Below are 19,992 nucleotides of genomic sequence, written 5' to 3' on the forward strand. Positions count from 1 at the left end.
TAGTTTTGATGTCTTCATTATTATTCTACAATGTAGAAAATATTAAAAACCAAGAAAAACCCTGGAATGAGTAGGTGTGTCCAAAATTAAGTGGTCCTGTATATTTTTGTACTGTATACATGCCATTTAGCAGACGTTTTATCCAAAGCGACTTTACATATAGGTGGCCCTGAGAATCGAACCCACAACCCTGGCGGTGAAAGCACCATTCTCAACCAACTGAGTCATACAGGGTCACTAAAATGAACATGAATGAATATGGAATGTCAACAAAGCCTATGATAAGAAGCCATACAAACCTTTAATCACATTATAGGGAGGTTGGTCAACAACACTGTAGTAATGACAGATGACCACAATCAATTCAGGTGATTGCAACCTACAAAATCAATACCACCCCCCCCCCCACACACACACACACCTTACATAGTATTACTGTGGTTGCTTTATTATCATCCAATACCATGATTAAGAGCAATTTGCAGTCATGGAACTCTTTTCATCACTGGCATTTGATTAACAAATTGACCCTGGGTGGGTCTGAGGACCAACATTATTTCAATGCTTAAGCCTGATTTGTTGTCAGAGTGGCCAGCTCCTCCAGATGCCTCAGTCACACCAACCCTGGTGTTCACCAACTCTTCCTGTACGGTCCTGCATGGAGATCAACAGGAGTGACATCACCTGTCTGCCCTTTGACCACTCCACCTCACTCCTACAATTTTTTATCCACAGTCAGGTACACGTCGCCACTAACCACAGATCTAGGATCAGATTACTCTACCCACAGTCCTACCCTAACCTGTCTACCTCATACTGTAGCTGTGAGTCTCTGTCTTTCCGGGGCTTCAGCCTTTTTCTGGAAGTTCTCCCAGTAGGCGGAGTCTTCTTCAAAGAGGGGTGTGGCCATGCTGATGAGGTCACTGAAGGAGAGGAAGGTGAAGGAGGGGGGAGGATAGGTGATGGCAGGGGGAGGGGCAGGCTGAGGAAAAAGAAGGAGAGGTTAGAAATCTACTTCATTGTGCTGAAAATAAAAACACACACACAGGCTCACTTATATTCCCTCCCTCCCTCCCTCTCTCTCTCTCACACACACCTATGACTCACCACAGATCTGACTGTATGCCTGGGCCTCAGTGCCACAGCAACATGGTGGTCCTTACCCAATACAGTCTCCTGAAGGAGGACAGGAGCAGTTAAAGAAACACACACGTTTACATGAAATACACACAACATATAACCTCATTCTGTTTGTAGGTGTTGACTTATATGAGTGGTTAAGGTGACAAATAGCTCTCGTTTACTGAAAGGATCACGCATGCAGCCGGCCACACACACACACACACACACACACACACACACACACCTCTCCCCGTTCTAACACATCAGTGTCCTAATACTGGCTGTTCATCATCCCGGTTTCCCTCTCTCTCTCTCTTTCATTCCACACAGTTGGCCCTAATCATAGGCCCATTCGGGGGAGTTGTGTACATCCCAGACAAGCAATCTCCATCTCACTGCCTGGCTTTCCAGGAGTAATGGACGCCTCGCCCCGGGGAGACAGAGGGGAAGGAGAAAATAGCCTCACTCCTTTACTTTTTAAAGGGAGGGAGGTTACAGATGTAGGATCTAACATTTAATCACCCTGTAGCATGAGAACTTTCCTGCAATGTAGGACATTTAAAATATGTAGTGCATTTGTGGCTTATAAAGACTTCTGAAGTTTGTAATTTGCACTTTGAAATTTTAGACTTTAAATTTTCCCTTTCGAAAAATGTATCAACCACTGCTAAAATGTCCATTAATTATAATCCACATTTCCTGTTGCTGCAGGATTATTTTCTTGCAGGAGCAAACTGGATCAAATTAAGATCCTCCATCTGTATCTCATGTTCTTTATAGAAGGATGACTCCCTGCAACATCTGTTTGCGATACTACAAAGAAGTTACTGAAAACAAATACTTTTTCTCCCCCAGACATCATTGTCAACCAAACAAAAACAATAACGGTTGTGGGGCAGACAGGGGTGCTGTATCCCCTACTGCGGTGAAATAATTGTGACAGTGTGTGTGTAGAGTCGTGGCCAAAAGTTTTGAGAATTACACAAATATTAATTTTCACAAAATCTGCTGCCTCAGTTTGAATGATGGCAATTTGCATATACTCCAGAATGTTATGAAGAGTGATCAGATGAATTGCAATTAATTGCAAAATCCCTCTTTGCCATGAAAATGAACTGAATCTCAAAAAAGACATTCCACTGCATTTCAGACCTGCCACAAAAGGACCAGCTGACATCATGTCAAGCATGCGCCAGGACCGTCTCCTAAAGTTGATTCAGCTGCAGGATCGGGGCACCACCAGTACAGAGCTTGCTCAGTAGTGGCAGCAGGCAGGTGTGAGTGCATCTGCACGCACAGTGAGGCGAAGACTTTTGGAGAATGGCCTGGTGTCAAGAAGGGCAGCAAAGAAGCCACTTCTCTCCAGGAAAAACATCAGGGACAGACTGATATTCTGCAAAAGGTACAGGGATTGGACTGCTGAGGACTGGGGTAAAGTCATTTTCTCTGATGAATCCCCTTTCCGATTGTTTGGGGCATCCGGAAAAAAGCTTGTCCGGAGAAGACAAGGTGAGCGCTACCATCAGTCCTGTGTCATGCCAACAGTAAAGCATCCTGAGACCATTCATGTTTGGGGTTGCTTCTCAGCCAAGGGAGTGGGCTCACTCACAATTTTGCCTAAGAACAGCCATGAAAAAAGAATGGCACCAACACATCCTCAGAGAGCAACTTCTCCCAACCATCCAGGAACAGTTTGGTGACGAACAATGCCTTTTCCAGCATGATGGAGCACCTTGCCATAAGGCAAAAGTGATAACTAAGTGGCTCGGGGAACAAAACATCGATATTTTGGGTCCATGGCCAGGAAACTCCCCAAACCTTAATCCCATTGAGAACTTGTGGTCAATCCTCAAGAGGCGGGTGGACAAACTCCAAGCATTGATTATGCAAGAATGGGCTGCCATCAGTCAGAATGTGGCCCAGAAGTTAACTGACAGCATGCCAAGGCAGATTGCAGAGGTCTTGAAAAAGAAGGGTCAACACTGCAAATATTGACTCTTTGCATCAACTTCATGTAATTGTCAATAAAAGCCTTTGACACTTATGAAATATTTGTAATTATACTTCAGTGTTCCATAGTAACATCTGACAAAAAATATCTAAAGACACTGAAGCAGCAAACTTTGTGAAAATTAATATTTTTGTCATTCTCAAAACTTTTGGCCACGACTGTACATGTATGAGTTGTAAAGAACCCTGTGTGTGTTTCTGTGTACATGAGTCTTCTTGTTAATTCCCTCACTACCAAATGTCATGATCTCATTACAATACAGTGGGGTCGTGACATTACACAGGGTCACCAGGAAGTGGAAAGACCTTGGCTGCCACCTCATTAAGCCAGCCAATCAATACGCAGCGCTCAGAGGACACCAGGTCAGCACTGCTGCTTGCCTCATCTGTATGTTAATTGAGTGTGTGTACACATGCATACAAACAGTACCAGTCAAAAGTTTGGACACACCCACTCATTCAATGGTTTTTCTTTATTTTTACTATTTTCTACATTGTAGAATAAAAATGAAGACATAACTATGAAACACATATGGAATCATGTAGTAATCAAACTATAAAATATATTTTATATTTGAAATTCTTCAAAGTAGCCATCCTTTGCCTTGACGACAGCTTTGCAAACTGTTTGCATTCTCTCCACCAGCTTCACCTGGAATGCTTTTCCAACAGTCTTGAAGGAGTTCCCACATTTGCTGAGCACTTGTTGGCTGCTTTTCCTTCACTCTGCGGTCCAACTCATCCAAAGCCATCTGAATTTGGTTGAGGTCGGGTGATTGTAGAGGCCAGGTCATCTGATGCAGCACTCCACTCTCCTTCTTGGTCAAATAGCCCTTACACAGCCTGAAGGTGTGTTGGGTCATTGTCCTGTTGAAAAAAAAATGATAGCCCCACTAAGTGCAAACCAGAAGGGATGGCGTATCGCTGCAGCCATGCTGGTTAAGTGTGCCTTGAATTCTAAATAAAAGCGCTGTCAGTGTCACCAGCAAAACACCCCAACACCCTCACACCTCTTTCTCCATGCTTCACAGTGGGAACCACACACGCGGAGATCATCCATTCACCTACTCTGCATCTTACAAAGACACGGCGGTTAGAACCAAAAATCTCAAATTTGGACTCTTAAGACCAAAGGACAGATTTCTACCGGGTCTAATGTCAATTGCTCATGTTTCTTGGCCCAAGCAAGTCTCTTCTTCTTATTGTCCTTTAGTGGTGGTTTCTTTGTAGCAATTTGACCATGAAGGCCTGATTCACACGGCCTCCTCTGATCAGTTGATGTTGAGATGTGTGTAACTTGAACTCTGTGAAGCATTAATTTGGGCTGCAGTTAACTCTAATGAACTTATCCTCTGCAGCAGAGGTAACTCTGGGTCTTCCTTTCCTGTGCCGGTCCTCATGAGAGCCAGTTTCATCACAGCGCTTGATGGTTTTTGCGACTGTACTTGAAACTTTTCAAAGTTTTCCAGGTTGACTGACCTTCATGTCTTAAAGTAATGATGGACTGTCATTTCTCTTTGCTTATTTGAGCTGTTCCTGCCATAACATGGACTTGGTCTTTTCCCAAATAGGGCCATCTTCTGTATACCAGTCACAACACAAATGATTGACTCAAACGCATTGAGGAAAGAAATTCCACAAATTAACAAGGCACACCTGTTAATTGAAATGCATTCCAGGTGACTACCTAGTTAAGAGGATGCCAAGAGTGTGCAAAGCAGTCAAAGGGCAAAGGGTAGATTACGTGAAGAATTTCAAATATATTTTGATTGTGTTTAACACTTTGTTGGTTACTTCATGATTCAATGCGTGTTATTTCATAGTTGAAGTCTTCACTATTATTCTACAATGTTAGAAAATAGTAAAAATAAAGAAAAACCCTGGAATGAGTAGGTGTGTCCAAACCTTTGACTGGTACTGTATGTATCTTAACAGGTGGTGCTGTGATGCTGAATGTGTGTGTGTGTGAGAGAGACAAGTGTTTCTGCAGAGTTTTCAGACTATCTAGAAGAAACATTAATTCTGCAGACCTTATCAGATGTGAAGTCTAGCATCCTAGTTGTTTCTCATTACTCTGATCAATATGACAGAGAGAGAGGAGGGGGGGGAGACAAGGACATGATCTCTTCTCTTGCTCACTCAGGCAAAAGGTGTGTGTGTGTGTGTGCACTTGACCCAGCCAACAGCGAAAGGTCCAAACGTGATGATTTTAATCCCTTGGTTCCAGTACTGAAACCTCGCCTCTCCGGTGCTCCAGTACTGAAACCTCGCCTCTCCGGTGCTCCAGTACTGAAACCTCGCCTCTCCGGTGCTCCAGTACTGAAACCTCGCCTCTCCGGTGCTCCAGTACTGAAACCTCGCCTCTCCGGTGCTCCAGTACTGAAACCTCGCCTCTCCGGTGCTCCAGTACTGAAACCTCGTCTCTCCGGTGCTCCAGTACTGAAACCTTCTCTCTCTGGTGCTCCCAAAATTAGGCAGTTCGTTTTCTCCCAGTCCTCCCTAGCTCCCTAACTGCCTCCGTCCATCCTTCCCTCCCGCTTCCATTTAGAAAACATCTCTGAAGCAGATCTACAGCACAGCTGTACTGTCCCTGATCTGGCGATCAATACTGTAGCTTTGTTGCTATTCTCTGGTGGCAGAAGTGTCACAACAGAAACACCATTAACCTGACAAACCAGTCCGAGAGGACAGAGCGGATTCTGTGATGGACCATTAATTATTTTCAGCTTTAAAGGAGAGATCCAACCCACCCAATAGGTTTCCACAATACTGCTTTCTCCTGACATACAGTATTTCTTCAGACTAGTGTGGATGAAAGGAGGGAGATGAGGAAAGGAGACTAAATAAAGAGGTCACTTTTTACAACTCTAAAGGCTTGGTGTGAGAGATACTGAGAGCACCCTGGTTAAAGGTCCACAGTATTTCCTAGAAAAGTACTTCACAAATTCTTTCAAGGTTACATTGTTGAAGAATTCAAAGACAACGAGACAGAGGGCCAGAGTACATGTTTGTGCGTATGCTAAGATAGCAATCATAAAGAGATAGCCGCTAACAAGACATTGCTAATCTGTCGTTAGTGGCTCTGAAATGCAATAAGGATAGCAATAGCTTTAGTGGGTAACGTTAAAGCTAAATGATTAAATTGGAGCAGGGTAGCATTAGTTTTAGTGGGTAACGTTAAAGCTAACTGATTAAATTGAAGCAGGGTAGCATTAGTTTTAGTGGGTAACGTTAAAGCTAACTGATTAAATTGGAGCAGGGTAGATTCGTTTTAGTGGGTAACGTTAAAGCTAACTGATTAAATTGAAATGGGATAGAGTGAGCTACAGCTGCTAAAGAGGCCCTGCTAAGCTGCTGTTAGTGGAATTGGAACGGCATTTGAGCTGCTGCCAAAAAGATTACTATAAACCACCTGCTGCTTAGCGTGTCTGTAATACATCAACCCACTATCACAAATTACAGTGAAATAGACTAATGCGAAATTCGTGACACATTTTACAAATGTTCATGTTCACCACACGATTTTGTATACCGTGCAGTTCAATCACTGATGAAGGCAGTAGGTTATTAAAGACAGAATCAAGCGGGGAGGATGGGTAAGCGTATAACCCAAAGGTCAAGCAACCCAAACGTTGCGTGTTTGAATCAAATGATGGCCAACTTTAGCATCTTAGCAACAACTTGCTACTTTTTAACTTCTTAGCTAGCATGTTAGCTAACCCTACCCCTCATACCTAACCTTAACCCCTAACCTAGCTAACATTAGCCACAACAAGAAAATAGTGTCCATTTCTCAACAATCTGTGACAATGTGTAAAACACACAGAAACAGGCGGGAGATGGCTGGACACACAGAAACAGGCAGGAGATGGCTGGACACACAGAAACAGGCAGGAGATGGCTGGACACACAGAAACAGGCGGGAGATGGTTGGACACACAGAAACAGGCGGGAGATGGTTGGACACTCTTGAACTTTCTTTACTCTTCCTGCTCCTTTCTCCTTCCCTCCACTGGACCCTACTCACCTCGAAGGTCCAGACCTCCTCTTCTTCCTCATCCAGGTGCATTGTGGTCCGGCGACACACCTTTCCGTCTGCAATTGGCTCAGGTGACAGGTGAAACTCTGCCCTCTGTAGATTAAAGGCCAGCCCTGTGCCAATCGCCTTTATGAAACTTTCCTTCAACACCTTGACGAACAGGAAAGATAACCAGAGCCACAAAAATATCAGATGAAGAGTAGTGTAAAAAGAATACAGTTAAAGTGCTCTTATTGTGTACAAGTGAGATTAGAAACTGGTTGGTTCGAGCCCTGAATGCTGATTGGCTGACAGCCGTGGTATACCACGGGTATGACAAAACATTTTTACTGCTCAAATGTCCATTAGTAACCACTTTATAATAGCAATAAGGCACCTGGGGGTTTGTGGTATATTGCCAATATACTAAGGGCTGTGTCCAGGCACTCCACGTTACGTTGTGATTATTTTACCTTTATTTAACTAGGCTAGTCAGTTAAGAACAAATTCTTATTTTCAATGACGGCCTAAGAACAGTGGATTTTAACCTTATCGAATCCCCGAGATGACCTTGCAACCTTTCGGTTACTAGTCCAACGCTCTAACCACTAGGCTACCTGCCGCCCCATGAACAGTCCTTAGCCAAGGTATATTGGCCATATACCACACATTCTCAGGCCTTATTGCTTAATCATTTAATGCCTTCAGAAAGTACTCACACCCCTTGACTTTTTCCAAAAATGTTTGCGCTAAAGCCTGAATATAACTGGATTAAATTGAGATTGTGTCACTGGCCTACACACAATAACCCATAATGTCAAAGTGGAATTATGTTTTTAAAATAATAAAAAATGAAAAGCTTTAAATGTCAAGTCAATAAGTATTCAAACCGTTTGTTATGGCAAACCTAAATAAGTTCAGGGGTACAAAATTTGCTTAACAAGTCACATAAGTCTACTCACTATGAATTTCAAACACTGATTCAACCACAAAGACCAGGGAGGTTTCCCAATGACTCGCAAAGAAGGGCACCTATTGGTGATGGGTAAACAAAACAAAAAAGGAGACACTGAATATCCCTTTGAGCATGGTGAAGTTATTAATTACACTTTGGATGGTGTACCAATACACCCAGTCATTAAAAAGATACAGGCAACCTTCCTAACTCAGTTGCCGAAGAGGAAGGAAACCGCTCAGGGATTTCATTATGAGGCCAACGGTGACTAAAACAGTTGGAGTTTAATGGCTGTTATAGGAGAAAACTGAAGATGGCTCAACAACATTGGAGTTACTCCACAATACTAACCTAATTGACAAAGTGAAAAGATGAAAGCCTGTACAGAATGAATAAAAATTCACTAAAGGCACTAAAGTAAAACTGCGTAAAATGTGGCAAAAGAAATTAACTTCACGTCCTGAATACAAAGCATGATGTTTGGGGCAAATCCAACAACACAATGAGTAGCACTCATATTTTCAAGCATAGTGGTGGCCGCATCATGTTATGAGTATGTTTGTCATCGACATGGACTATGGACTTTTTGGGGGGGATAAAAATAAAATGTCATAGAGCTAAGCACAGGCAACATCCTATAGGAAAATCTGGTTGTCTGCTTTCCAATAGACACTGGAGACAAATTCACCTTTCAGCAGGACAAAAACCTAAAACAAGGCTAAATGTACACTGAAGTTGCTCACCAAGACGATACTGAATGTTCCTAGTTGGCCTAGTTACAGTTGTGACTTAAATCTGCTTGAAAATCTATGGCAAGAACTGAAAATGGCTGTCTAGCAATGATCAACAACCAACTTGACAGAGCTTGAAAAATCCAGGTGTGCAAAGCTCTTTGAGACTTACCCAGAAAGACACAAAAGGGGATTCTAAGTTGTATTGGCTCAGGGGTGTGACTACTTATGTAAATGAGATATTTTTGCATTTCATTTTCAATAAATATGCTAACACTTCTAAAAACATGTTGTTTTCACTTTTTCATTATATGGGGGGGGGGGTACTGTGTGTAGATGTGTGAGGGGAAAAAAACTATTTAATCCACTTTGAATTCAGGCTGTAACAAAATGTGTAATAAGTCAAGGGGTGTGAATACTTTCTGAAGGCACTGCCTGTACACAATAATCATTTTAAATGGCGAACAACCATTGGTGTACCCATAAGGCAATCACAATCATCAAAATCATCACAGGTTGAACACTTTCCCTGTCCCAGGCATTGACACAGGGTTCTGTGTGTGATGATCATGGTGTGTGTGGATGTGTCTCTGAAGTCAAACAAACCTTGTTACACGAGGGCAAGCCACAGTAACACAATTACAAGGCAAGTCACTATGGCAACGGGAAAGCATTAAGATTAGTCAACGGCAATGATGTCAGTACTTAATGTCCTTGTGCCGCTCTCTCAATCTGACAACTACTAGACTGAGCAGCTCAATTAATGGGGGGGGGCTGCATGTAATGTATATGACTCAGTGTGCACGTCTAGCGTGCGTATCGTATATCACCATGGACGTGAGAGTGATGGTTACCCAGTGTCTGTAGAACATGGTCAGTTGCTCCCATTCCGACCCTGCTCTGCGGATAACACTCCACTCATAATCAGTAAACTGCCTCGTCATGATACGGAAAAACTCTGGCACAGAACTGCTACCTGGAGACAGAGGGAGGGAGGGAGGGAAAGAGAGGGGGGGTGCAGGGAAAACATTAATAAGAAAATAAACACAAACCTATGGGTTTGAGCTCTGACAATAAGGAAACAGTTGAGGGAGAAGAGGTTGAAAATTGAGAGAAAAGCAACACACACTCTCCTACTTTGTTTGGGATCATCACTTTCTCTCCTCCAACCATCTTTAAATATAGATGGAATGGGAATCGGCAGGAGATCGCTGTGATAGAGCACTGCCAAATCACTCTCAGGGAATATGAAAGACAACAGTGGCATCATGTGGTAAAGAAAGGAACTGCAGCAAACTTCCTTTAGATAACTTTGTAAAATGGATTTAGGGATTTGTGAATGACAGCCCATCTATAAGGTTTAATAAAGGGCCTAGCTAGCTATTCTCCCTGGGGGGCAATGTGGAAGATAAGTATGTGCTTTAAGGTATTGCTATCCTTAGGGAATGAGGCTACGTAGAACGTTCAACCCTTTCAGATGAAGAGGTCTAGGCCTATTTAAAGAGGGATTTGGGAGAAGGTCTGGGTGAGTGACAGGACTGGGTTAGCAGATTAGCATCCTGAAGGCTTGGAGAGGAGGTCGCCAAATGAGATGTGGTGAGAAGGGTGAAAGAGGGAGACTCAGGCAGGGGAGTTAAGACAGGATTGAAGGGTTACTTCTCTCTCACACAAAACAGGAGAGAGAGAGAGAGAGAGAGAGAGAGAGAAGGGTTCAGGATGTAGTAAGACAGTTTACTGCCAGAGTGAGCTCTTCTCAAGGCTGTTTATTTAATGAAACTGACACATCAAAGCACTAAGGAATGTGCAGACACACACACACACCTGGCATGGTGGTCTTCATCACGTCCACCCCGACCTGCAGCCCCTGCTCTGCAGCCAGCACAGCGTAGTCACCCTGATGGGAGATGTTAAAACTCCAGCCCACGGATTCAGGGCTGGAGCAGGCTGGGTTGGCCAGGTAGGGCTTTCCTCTGGGAGAACGCTCCAAGCGGATATCAGCCCAGGGAACACCCATCCTGTCACACACCAACCTCCTCAACAACAACCTGCCAGCCTGGAAGAGCAGGGGAAAAGGAGAGCATCAATAAGGGTGCTGCCTCTCCTCTCTCCAGTGAACAGTAACTCTGAAGCATCATCTTCTTCTGTGGATTGTTTTGGCGGTTGGCAACCAACTTTAAGGTGCATTACCGCCACCAACTGGACTGGAGTGTGGTCCAGAGACAGGGGAAGGTCTAAATCCTACCCAATATTCTCATCTCCCTAAGTAAACAAATTAAATACTAGATGCCCAGGAGATTTCCTTCGTAGTTCACTTAATCTTTTCTCTTCAACCCCATTACTCCTCAAATCTAGTAACAAATCGCTCCCTTTCCCTCCCATATTTAATGGAAATAGAACATGTTCCACTACCTCCATCTCCTCATGACAATGATCACACCTCCCAGTTGGCTGTTTCCCACCAATTCAACGTACTTTTGAGCCTTGTGTCCCAGTCTCAGCCTTACCTGACATGGTTAACCAAGGCCTGATAATTAGCATAATCAGGTGTGTATCTGCTGGGAAGTGACAAACACCTAGAACGTGGAAATTGCTATTTGATCATCAAGGGAGAACATGGCACAGTGATTACTTTCTATCAGAATAACACAGTCAAAGTACCATGGCTGATTTGGCATCCTTGGCAAACATGAACTGTCCGATTCGCTCTTTCTCTTCGCGCTGCACACACCGGGCCGCCAACAGCCACTCCGACCGGGTCGGCGTCCACGAACCACACCGGAACGCCCAGCGGACGCCTACCATAACGGCCAGTTTCAGAGCTAAGAACGGGTAGACCGACGTTGCGCTTTAAGCTAACGTTACCTCTCGTATTGCAGCTGGATAACACTGACCGCATTTGTGGATTAGCTAGCTAACTGTTAGCTGTGAGGTAAGTGTGTCGGTATTTTAGACACTACAAATGCCGCAAACCAAAAAACATAGCTAGTAACGCATGAGAAGTTGCTAAGTGTCACCTCCTGAACTATAGTGTTTGCTTCTCTTTAAGAACATGCTATAACAACACGACGGAAAACCCGCTATAAGAACATGTTATAGTTATAACAACACGGCGGCGGACCTACACCCGGAAAAACTGGTGCGACGTGACACGTCAAAGGTGGGCGTGGCAACGAGGGGACCAATGGGAAGGATGTTTATGGTGCGTCGCCAAAAGGTGTCTTTCCGATTCTGGCGTTGATGAGCATCTGATTTATTCTCTACGATTGATAAGGTGAGTTATTTTACGATGATCATAAATAGCATTACCATGTTGGCTCAATAAAAAGGATATGTGGGGATTTGAGTTTTTACGGTGCAAACGTGCTGGTGTGCTAGCTAGCTATCGGTTCCACAAACACCGCCGATTATGCTACATTACCAAGCTAGCTGATGCGTTTCACAAAAAGCGTAATGCAAAGCACTGCACTGAGTTTTTACATAGTCCAAACTGGAACCTATCCTGATCCCCGTCTCACCTCAGAAAATAGAGAGACAGATATGATTGCTATCTGTTCCCCCATCGTCAATCGTGGGCCCAAATAAATGAAAAAGAACCAAGGTTGTGGCATGGTTTGAAATTATGGTTGCCTGCAAGCAAATCTTTGCTTTTGCGATACTCAGCAGGTAAAATACACAGCAGTCTTCTTACACATGCAGTCTTGGGTCTGTCAAAGCATTCACTTGTCCTGTGACAGATGACGAACAGCCCCGTTTTGAGTTCTATTGAAGATAAGTTTACCACTAGTTTGAATCAACTAATCGTTCTCTGGTCACTGTGCTCCTGTGTTCGTCTTTCAGGAGGAAGCTGAGCCCTGTCCTGGTGCTCTGGTTGCCTGAGAACACATCTGCTGTAGCACTTACCTATTCTGTGTGACCTTTGAGTGAACTAAGGGAGTGTGTCACCTGAGGCAGGACAGTGGGATTCTTCTCAACAGCAGTCCTTCATCCAGCGATCTACAGCCTGACTGCTCTCTCCACCTCTCTCTGTATCTCCCCCCTTTCATCCCTCCCTCTTTCACACTTCTCTATGCTTCTGCCCAATTATGTCCCTCTCCATTTCAGAGTCCCTCTCTAAGACTTCTGTCTCTCCATCGCTATCTCCATCCCTCCTTGATCTCTCTCTCTCGCCATCTGTGTGCGCACCTCTCCTGACCGCCAGGCTGGATTTCCTGCAAATGAAACACCTGAAGAGGAAGCGGAAGAGTAACTACAGCGTTCGTGAGACGCAGACGCTGATCCGGGAGATCCATAAGCGACGAGACGTGCTGTTCTCCCGCCAGCAGAACACCGCCATCAACGAGTTGAAGAGACGAGCCTGGGAGGAGGTAGCAGGAGGCGTCAACGCACTGGGAGAGGGTGAACTACGCACAGCTTCAGAGGTGTGTGTGTGTGTGTGTGTGTGTGTGTGTGTGTGTGTGTGTGTGTGTGTGTGTGTGTGTGTGTGTGTGTGTGTGTGTGTGTGTGTGTGTGTGGAGGGGGCTTCCATAGTGACAAATGATGTTCTAAAAGAGTTTTGTGGCACTCGAGTCTGATCTCTAGACCACATTGAGTGTCTCGTATCGGATACATTTGTACTCCATCTTGACTTGGTCTTGGACAATGAGGATTCATCATTTCTTCCAGAGACAAGTGGTGTAAAAAACTCATAATTATCAGCTCCCATTGTCAGTGCATAAAACTGCTTCGCAAGCCCAAATATCCTCACTCCTTTTATGTCACATTCATATCTTATCGCCTACTGAAACTTGGGCTTTCTACTTTAATCATATACTGTCAGGAGACCAGGGGAAGTTGGAACATATTTATTCTTTTTATTTATTCTTTTTATTTATTATAGACTTGTTTGGGTTAGTGATCATTTGTAGTGGCTCTGTCTATTTGCCCTCACTTTAGGTGGCCTCAAACGCAACACTGAAAAGAGTTTGTATCCTACATATAAGGGCCGCATTTCAATAGTTTAATTCACCCCGATTCACTGGAAGGAGTTCCTTTGGGCTGCCACTTCTCAGTGCCGATTTTACCTAAACTTCCGGAAGCATTTTGAGTTGTGACATCACCACTGTTTGTAATGGCTGTGTGTGTGGTTCCAGGTGAAGCGGCGTTACCTGGACTGGCGGTCGCTAATGAAGAGGAAGCAGCTCCGTGCTGAGCTGTCTCTCTCCACAGGGCTGAAGGCAGAGTATGATCCGTCCTCCCCTGAACACGACGCCTCACTGGGTTCAGGGGACCAGTCACTCGACCTCTCTGGCTTTCCCAAGGAGTCCCAGTGTGACTGGCAGGACCTGGCGGATCTTGGAGAGCCTAGCGGACACGCGATGTCTACGGGGGTTAAGTTGGAGGAGGAGGCCAATGGATACAGGGTGAGGATCCATGTGTTTGTGTGTGCGTTATTGATTTGTGAGTTGAATAAAGGGAACATGATGCATAACAAAAATTCATAATTGTAGAATTATTGCGCAATCGATATCCATATGCTACATTTGTGTTTATTTTTATCTGGTGTTAGTGCGTAGCCTAAGCTTTAGTTCCTAACTGTGGAATGCCAAATACACGTCAATTGCCAAATGATTTTGGGAACTTGGGCAGAAAAAGTTAACATCAATCCACTGAAGCAAGAAAGACAAGGGCTGTGTTCGAATACTCATACTAACTGTACTAAACTCAGCAAAAAAAAAACATCCTCTCACTATCAACTGTGTTTATTTTCAGCAAACTTAACATGTGTAAATATTTGTATGAACATAACAAGATTCAACAACGGAGACAAACTGAATAAGTTCCATAGACATGTGACTAACAGAAATGTAATAATGTGTCCCTGAACAAAGGGGGGGGTCAAAAGTAACAGTCAGTTTCTGGTGTGGCCACCAGCTGCATTAAGTACTGCAGTGCATCTCCTCATGGACTGGACCAGATTTGCCAGTTCTTGCTGTGCGATGTTACCCCACTCTTCCACCAAGGCACCTGCAAGTTCCTGGATATTTCTGGGGGGAATGGCCCTAGCCCTCACCCTCCGATCCAACAGGTCCCAGACGTGCTCAATGGGCTTGCGAGCCAGGCTCTTTGCTGGCCATGGCAGAACACTGACATTCCTGTCTTTCAGGAAATCACGCACAGAACGAGCAGTATGACTGGTGGCATTGTCATGCTGGAGGGTCATGTCAGGATGAGCCTGCAGGAAGGGTACCACATGAGGGAGGAGGATGATGTTACAGGGAAGCCCTGTAACGCTGTTGATATTGCCTGCAAGAAAACATGCTCAGTCCGATGATGACACACACCGCCCCAGACCATGACGGACCCTCCACCTCCAAATCGATCCCGCTCCAGAGTACAGGCCTCGGTGTAACGCTCATTCCTTCAACGATACATAGGCGGCGTTGTTGCCGGTGATGTCTGGTGAGGACCTGCCTTACAACAGGCCTACAAGCCCTCAGTCCAGCCTCTCTCAGCCTATTGCGGACAGTCTGAGCACTGATGGGGGGATTGTGTGTTCCTGTTGTAACTCTGGCAGTTGTTGTTGCCATCCTGTACCAATCCTGTGCAGGTGTTACACGTGGTCTGCCACTGCGAGGACGATTAGCTGTCCGTCCTGTCTCCCTATCTTAGGCGTCTCACAGTACGGACATTGCAATGTATTACCCTGGCCACGTCTGCAGTCCTCATGCCTCCTTGCCGCATGCCACGAAGATAAGCGGGGACCCTGGGCATCTTTCTTTTGGTGTTTTCCAGAGTCAGTAGAAAGGCCTCTTTAGTGTCCTAAATTTTCATAACTGTTACCTTAATTTGACTACTGTCTGTAAGCTGTTATTGTCTTAACGACCATTCCACATTAATTGTTTATGGTTCATTGAACAAGCATGGGAAACAGTGTTTAAACCCTTTACAGTGAAGATCTGTGAAGTCATTTAGATTTTTATGAATTATCTTTGAATGACAGGGTCCTGAAAAAGGGCAGTTTTCTTTTTTTGCTGAGTTTTTGTGACGTGAATTGAGTATATAGTATGGTTATTGGTCATAGTATAGATATAGTTAGTATGCCAAGTTCCCAGATGTTGTACTAAATTCGGCAAAATATGAAGTATACACACGGGACACTATTTCTGTACTTTCGGGCCCATAATGCAATTCAGGAAATGGGCGTGGCTTCACATCGTTTTCAGATTTGAAGAAAATGGCGGAAAATATGCAGCCGAAGTACGAGAGCGGATACAAATGTATTGCTTTGCTCAACATTTGTCATAATTAGTGAATGTTATAAAGTAATGACTTTTCAAATAAGTTACACTGCACGTTATATTAGCTGACAATTCGTTATCTACGCTGTCCTTACAAACCACATAGCATTCCATTACAGCAGTATGTACCGGTATGTTGTTAGCTAGCTAGCTAGATTATACATCAAACATGCTATCTAACTAACTACCCAACATTGACTTGATTATTCCCGTCATTTTTAGCTTAGCTATATGGTATAGTCTTAGTGCGTTCTCAATGGACATTAGGGTGCTTTCGTAAATTCGCTCTGGCTATCAACTTCGATTTCCTAGCACTCGTCTGAGAATAATTAATTTACGAACGCTCAATACCCGTTGAATATGGCCGGTGTCAGCAAAAAGCATAATTAAGTTGTCAGTAGCACAGTTAGTCACCAACGCTCTGGATAACTTGAAAACTGCCTAACCATCTCTGCTAGGGCGAGAAATGGTCAGAGTGGTCTCATTTGTGTATGGAAGTAGCTAGCCAACATTAGCTTGGGTGCTTGACTGCCGTTGTAAGGTCAGAACGCTCAAATCAACCCTACTCCTTGGCCCGAGCGTCCAGTGTCCAGTCGCTCCGAGAGCGACACGCTCTGAATTTACAAACTGACAATCTTACAACGCTCTGAATTTCCAAGCGCACTCCAGATTGAATTTAAGAACATCTAACTAGTAATTTGTTATGCTAACTAGCTAGCAAGAGGTTGCGTAGCAACAGCATCAACTTCCGGTAGACGGGCGACGAGCTAGTACGCTCAAATGAAAGGATACAGTATACTGTTTGTTTACAGTATACTAAAATGAACTAATTGTATACAGCATGTTAGTATGGGTATTCTTGACTAACAAATAGCCTACTAAAATGTCATCACTTATAAGTGGCGGATCTTTGCGTCTGTACAGCACATTTTCTATATTGTGGGTTAGGGTCGGATGTGGGCCTCAGATTTTTACTGTCACATAGTTGGGCAGTGGTGAATGGGTTATTAGCAATTGCGGGTGAACAAACTGCTGACCTGTGCATCACCAGTGTGCGTATGATATTAATCAGTATATCTGTCTCTGTCAGCTGGAGGGTGATAGTGGTGAGGGTGAGGTAGAGGATGATGATTGTTTCCCCTCCCTCCTACCCGACATGGGAGAGCGAGATGGACGTATCCCTGAAGTCTTTTCACACATTGATGAGTTCGGAATGCTCAGCGCATCAAAGGGGGCGGCAGCCTCAATGAATCGGGACCTCTCATCGACCAGCCTGGGTGGACTGGGCTTTGCTGGCTTAGGACTGGCCAATCACGAGAGTGCGGGACTTCTGGTTGCCTTGGAGAAGCAGCGCGTGGAGCTCGAGAAGCAGCGTCTGGCTGTGGAAACGGAGCGGCTAGCGGTGGAGAGAGAGCGACTCCTACTGGAGAAGGAAAGACTGAGTCAGTCGGATGTGGAGAAAGAGAGATTGCAGCTGGAGAAAGAGAGATTGCAGCTGGAGAAAGAGCGACTTCGGGTGTTGCTCATGAACCAATCAGAACGGGCCACAGCTCCCCCCCAGCAAAGCCCTCCCTCTTCCTCCACCCCTACCACCACCTCTTCCTGTGCTGTGGATGGACAGAATGAGAGAAATGAGAATAAACCCTGGCTTTCTATGATGGATCTGGAGGGTGAGAGACTGAGGCTGGAGAAGGAACGACTGCAGTTAGAGAAAGAGAGGCTGCAGTTCTTTAAGTTTGAGTCTGGACGACTGCAGATAGAGCGGGAGAGACTAGAGGTGGAGAAGGAGAGAATACAGCTTCACCAGGATCAGGGTCGCTGAGGGAGCAGGAGGAAGGAGAGAGGAAGGATAGCATCAAATTGTATTTGTCACATGCTTGGTAAACAACAGGTGTAGACAAACAGTGAAATGCTTAGGGGCCCTTCCCTCCAATGCAGCAAGAAAGAAAATAGAAAAGTAAAACACATAATAATAGATACACAATGAGTAACGACAACTTGGCTATATACAAGGGGTACAGGTACCAAGTCGATATGCAGGGGCACGAGGTAATTGAGAGAGAGAGAGAGAGATGTACATAGTAAACCTTAGAAGTAGCATATGTGGTGAGCATTAAAGGATATCTATGAGAGAAGTGCCTGGAAGAAGAGCAAACGAGGAGGGGGGGGTTGTTATCTCAGTGTAGGCGGACCAGCTACGAGCCTGTATGAGCAGTCACCTCCATGGTCCAGTGAGGCTCTCTCCTCCCTCTCCTGTCTGTTTCTGACAGCTCCAATTGCTTGTTACAGTTCAGTCTGATCCACAATGGTTGAAATGAGGTGCACAGCTCAACCAAACTGACCTTAGATCAGCAGCAGGGTGTCATCATCCAACTCCAGGTTGATGACAGGATTTTATCCAGTATTTCCTGTAGAGGCGGGATCAAGACTGAAACTGCCACTCAAACTCAGTAGCCTCGTCCAATCACATAAAACAAATCTCCCTGCCAATCATTCTGTTATGTCTGTGGACTTGCATTAACAGGGATTCTTTCAATTCAAAAGAGTGGTTAATTTTAACAAAGATAATCTGTCTGTACAATGTGTGTTTTGTATAAAGTGAGTGGTTGTGTACTGGGAGAAACGGTTTTGTCCCTGGTAAAGTTGTGTGTAGCTCAGTAGTACCATCCATGTACTGCATAGGAAGTGGACATCATGTAGAATAGCTGTAAACTCAAAGCACAAAATGCTCAATGTGTGACTGTTTTCCAACCAGTGTCATATCAGGCCTTACAGATGTCTTTATTTTTCCAAACCCAAGTCTTTTATAATTGTTTTATTTTGATAGTGGGTGTGGTTTGGTACTATGATGAAATGTTTTGTGTGGTGTTCTATAGTAGCCCTGTAGTTGAATATATCTGCTGGTTCACCTGTCGTCCGAGGAAAGAGTTGAGTAACTATTTAAAAAGTAAAAAAAAAAAAGAGATGGAGTATGTCTTCTGCATTGCCTTGACTCACAATAAAGGATATACATGAATAGGGTGTTTTTACTTTATTCTGCCTTTTTTTGAATACATATGGTGTAACCCCCCCCCCCCCCCCACATTCACACTTAAATAACCTGATGTATACAGTGCATTTGGAAAGTTTTCAGACCCCCCTTTTTCCACATTTTGTTATGTTAGTCTTATTATAAAATGGATGGAATAAATGTTTTTCCTCATCAATCTACACAATACCCCCTAATGACAAAGGGCAAACAGGTTTTTAGAAATGTTTGCAACAAAAGTATCTTATTTACATAAGTATTCAGACCCTTTGCATTGAGACTCGAGATTGAGCTCAGGCGCATTTTGTTTCCATTGATCATCCTTGGGCTGTTTCTACGACTTGAAGTCAATCTGTGGTAAATTCAATTGATTGGGGAAAGGTCCAACAGTTGAGTGCATGTCAGAACAAAAACCAAGCCATGAGGTTGAAAGAATAGTCCTTCGTGCTCCGAGACAGTATTGTGCTGAGGCACAGATCTGGGGAAGGGTTCAGAAAAACTATCTGCAGCATAGAAGGTCCCCAGGAACACAGTGGCCTCCATCATTCTTAAATGGAAGTTTGATACCACCACAACTCTTCCTAGAGCTGGCCGCCCGGCAAACTGGGCAATCGGGAGATGAGGTCATTTGTCAGGGAGGTGACCAAGAACCCGATGGTCACTCTGACAGAGCTCCCGAGTTTCTCTGCGGAGATTGGAGAACCTTCCAGAAGGACAACCATCTGCAGCACTCCACCAATCAGGCCTTTATGGTAGAGTGGCCAGACGGAATCCACTCCTCAGTAAAAGGCACATGACAGCCCGCTTGGAGTTTGCCAAAAGGCACCTAAAGGACTCTGAGACCATGAGAA

The 19,992-nt window shown here is 44.4% G+C and overlaps 2 protein-coding genes across 4 annotated transcripts; one reads left to right on the forward strand and one right to left on the reverse strand.

Annotated features, from left to right (window-relative positions):
- Positions 1–282: 282 nt before the first annotated feature.
- On the reverse strand, positions 283–11,961 carry aasdhppt (aminoadipate-semialdehyde dehydrogenase-phosphopantetheinyl transferase). 2 transcript variants are annotated; one of them, XM_014215186.2, is made up of 7 exons: positions 11,495–11,961; positions 10,658–10,889; positions 9,691–9,812; positions 7,160–7,321; positions 1,097–1,176; positions 811–982; positions 283–654 (listed from the first exon to the last, which is right to left on the reverse strand). In XM_014215186.2, the coding sequence occupies exons 1-7, from the start codon at positions 11,636–11,638 to the stop codon at positions 610–612; spliced, it is 957 nt and encodes a 318-aa protein (XP_014070661.1). In that variant the 5' UTR covers positions 11,639–11,961; the 3' UTR covers positions 283–609. The 2 variants fall into 2 exon arrangements, with proteins under 2 accessions (XP_014070661.1, XP_014070663.1); XM_014215188.2 differs by having other exon boundaries at positions 1,108–1,176; positions 11,495–11,958.
- Positions 11,900–19,129, forward strand: msantd4 (Myb/SANT-like DNA-binding domain containing 4 with coiled-coils). Of its 2 annotated transcripts, none has more exons than XM_014215185.2 (4): positions 11,900–12,107; positions 12,674–13,254; positions 13,966–14,235; positions 17,204–19,129. In XM_014215185.2, the coding sequence occupies exons 2-4, from the start codon at positions 12,919–12,921 to the stop codon at positions 17,933–17,935; spliced, it is 1,338 nt and encodes a 445-aa protein (XP_014070660.1). In that variant the 5' UTR covers positions 11,900–12,107; positions 12,674–12,918; the 3' UTR covers positions 17,936–19,129. The 2 variants fall into 2 exon arrangements, with proteins under 2 accessions (XP_014070660.1, XP_045580723.1); XM_045724767.1 differs by having other exon boundaries at positions 12,004–12,107; positions 12,938–13,254.
- Positions 19,130–19,992: the final 863 nt, after the last annotated feature.

This window comes from Salmo salar, chromosome ssa09 (genome assembly GCF_905237065.1).
Source record: "Salmo salar chromosome ssa09, Ssal_v3.1, whole genome shotgun sequence".
Classification (NCBI taxonomy): domain Eukaryota; kingdom Metazoa; phylum Chordata; class Actinopteri; order Salmoniformes; family Salmonidae; genus Salmo; species Salmo salar.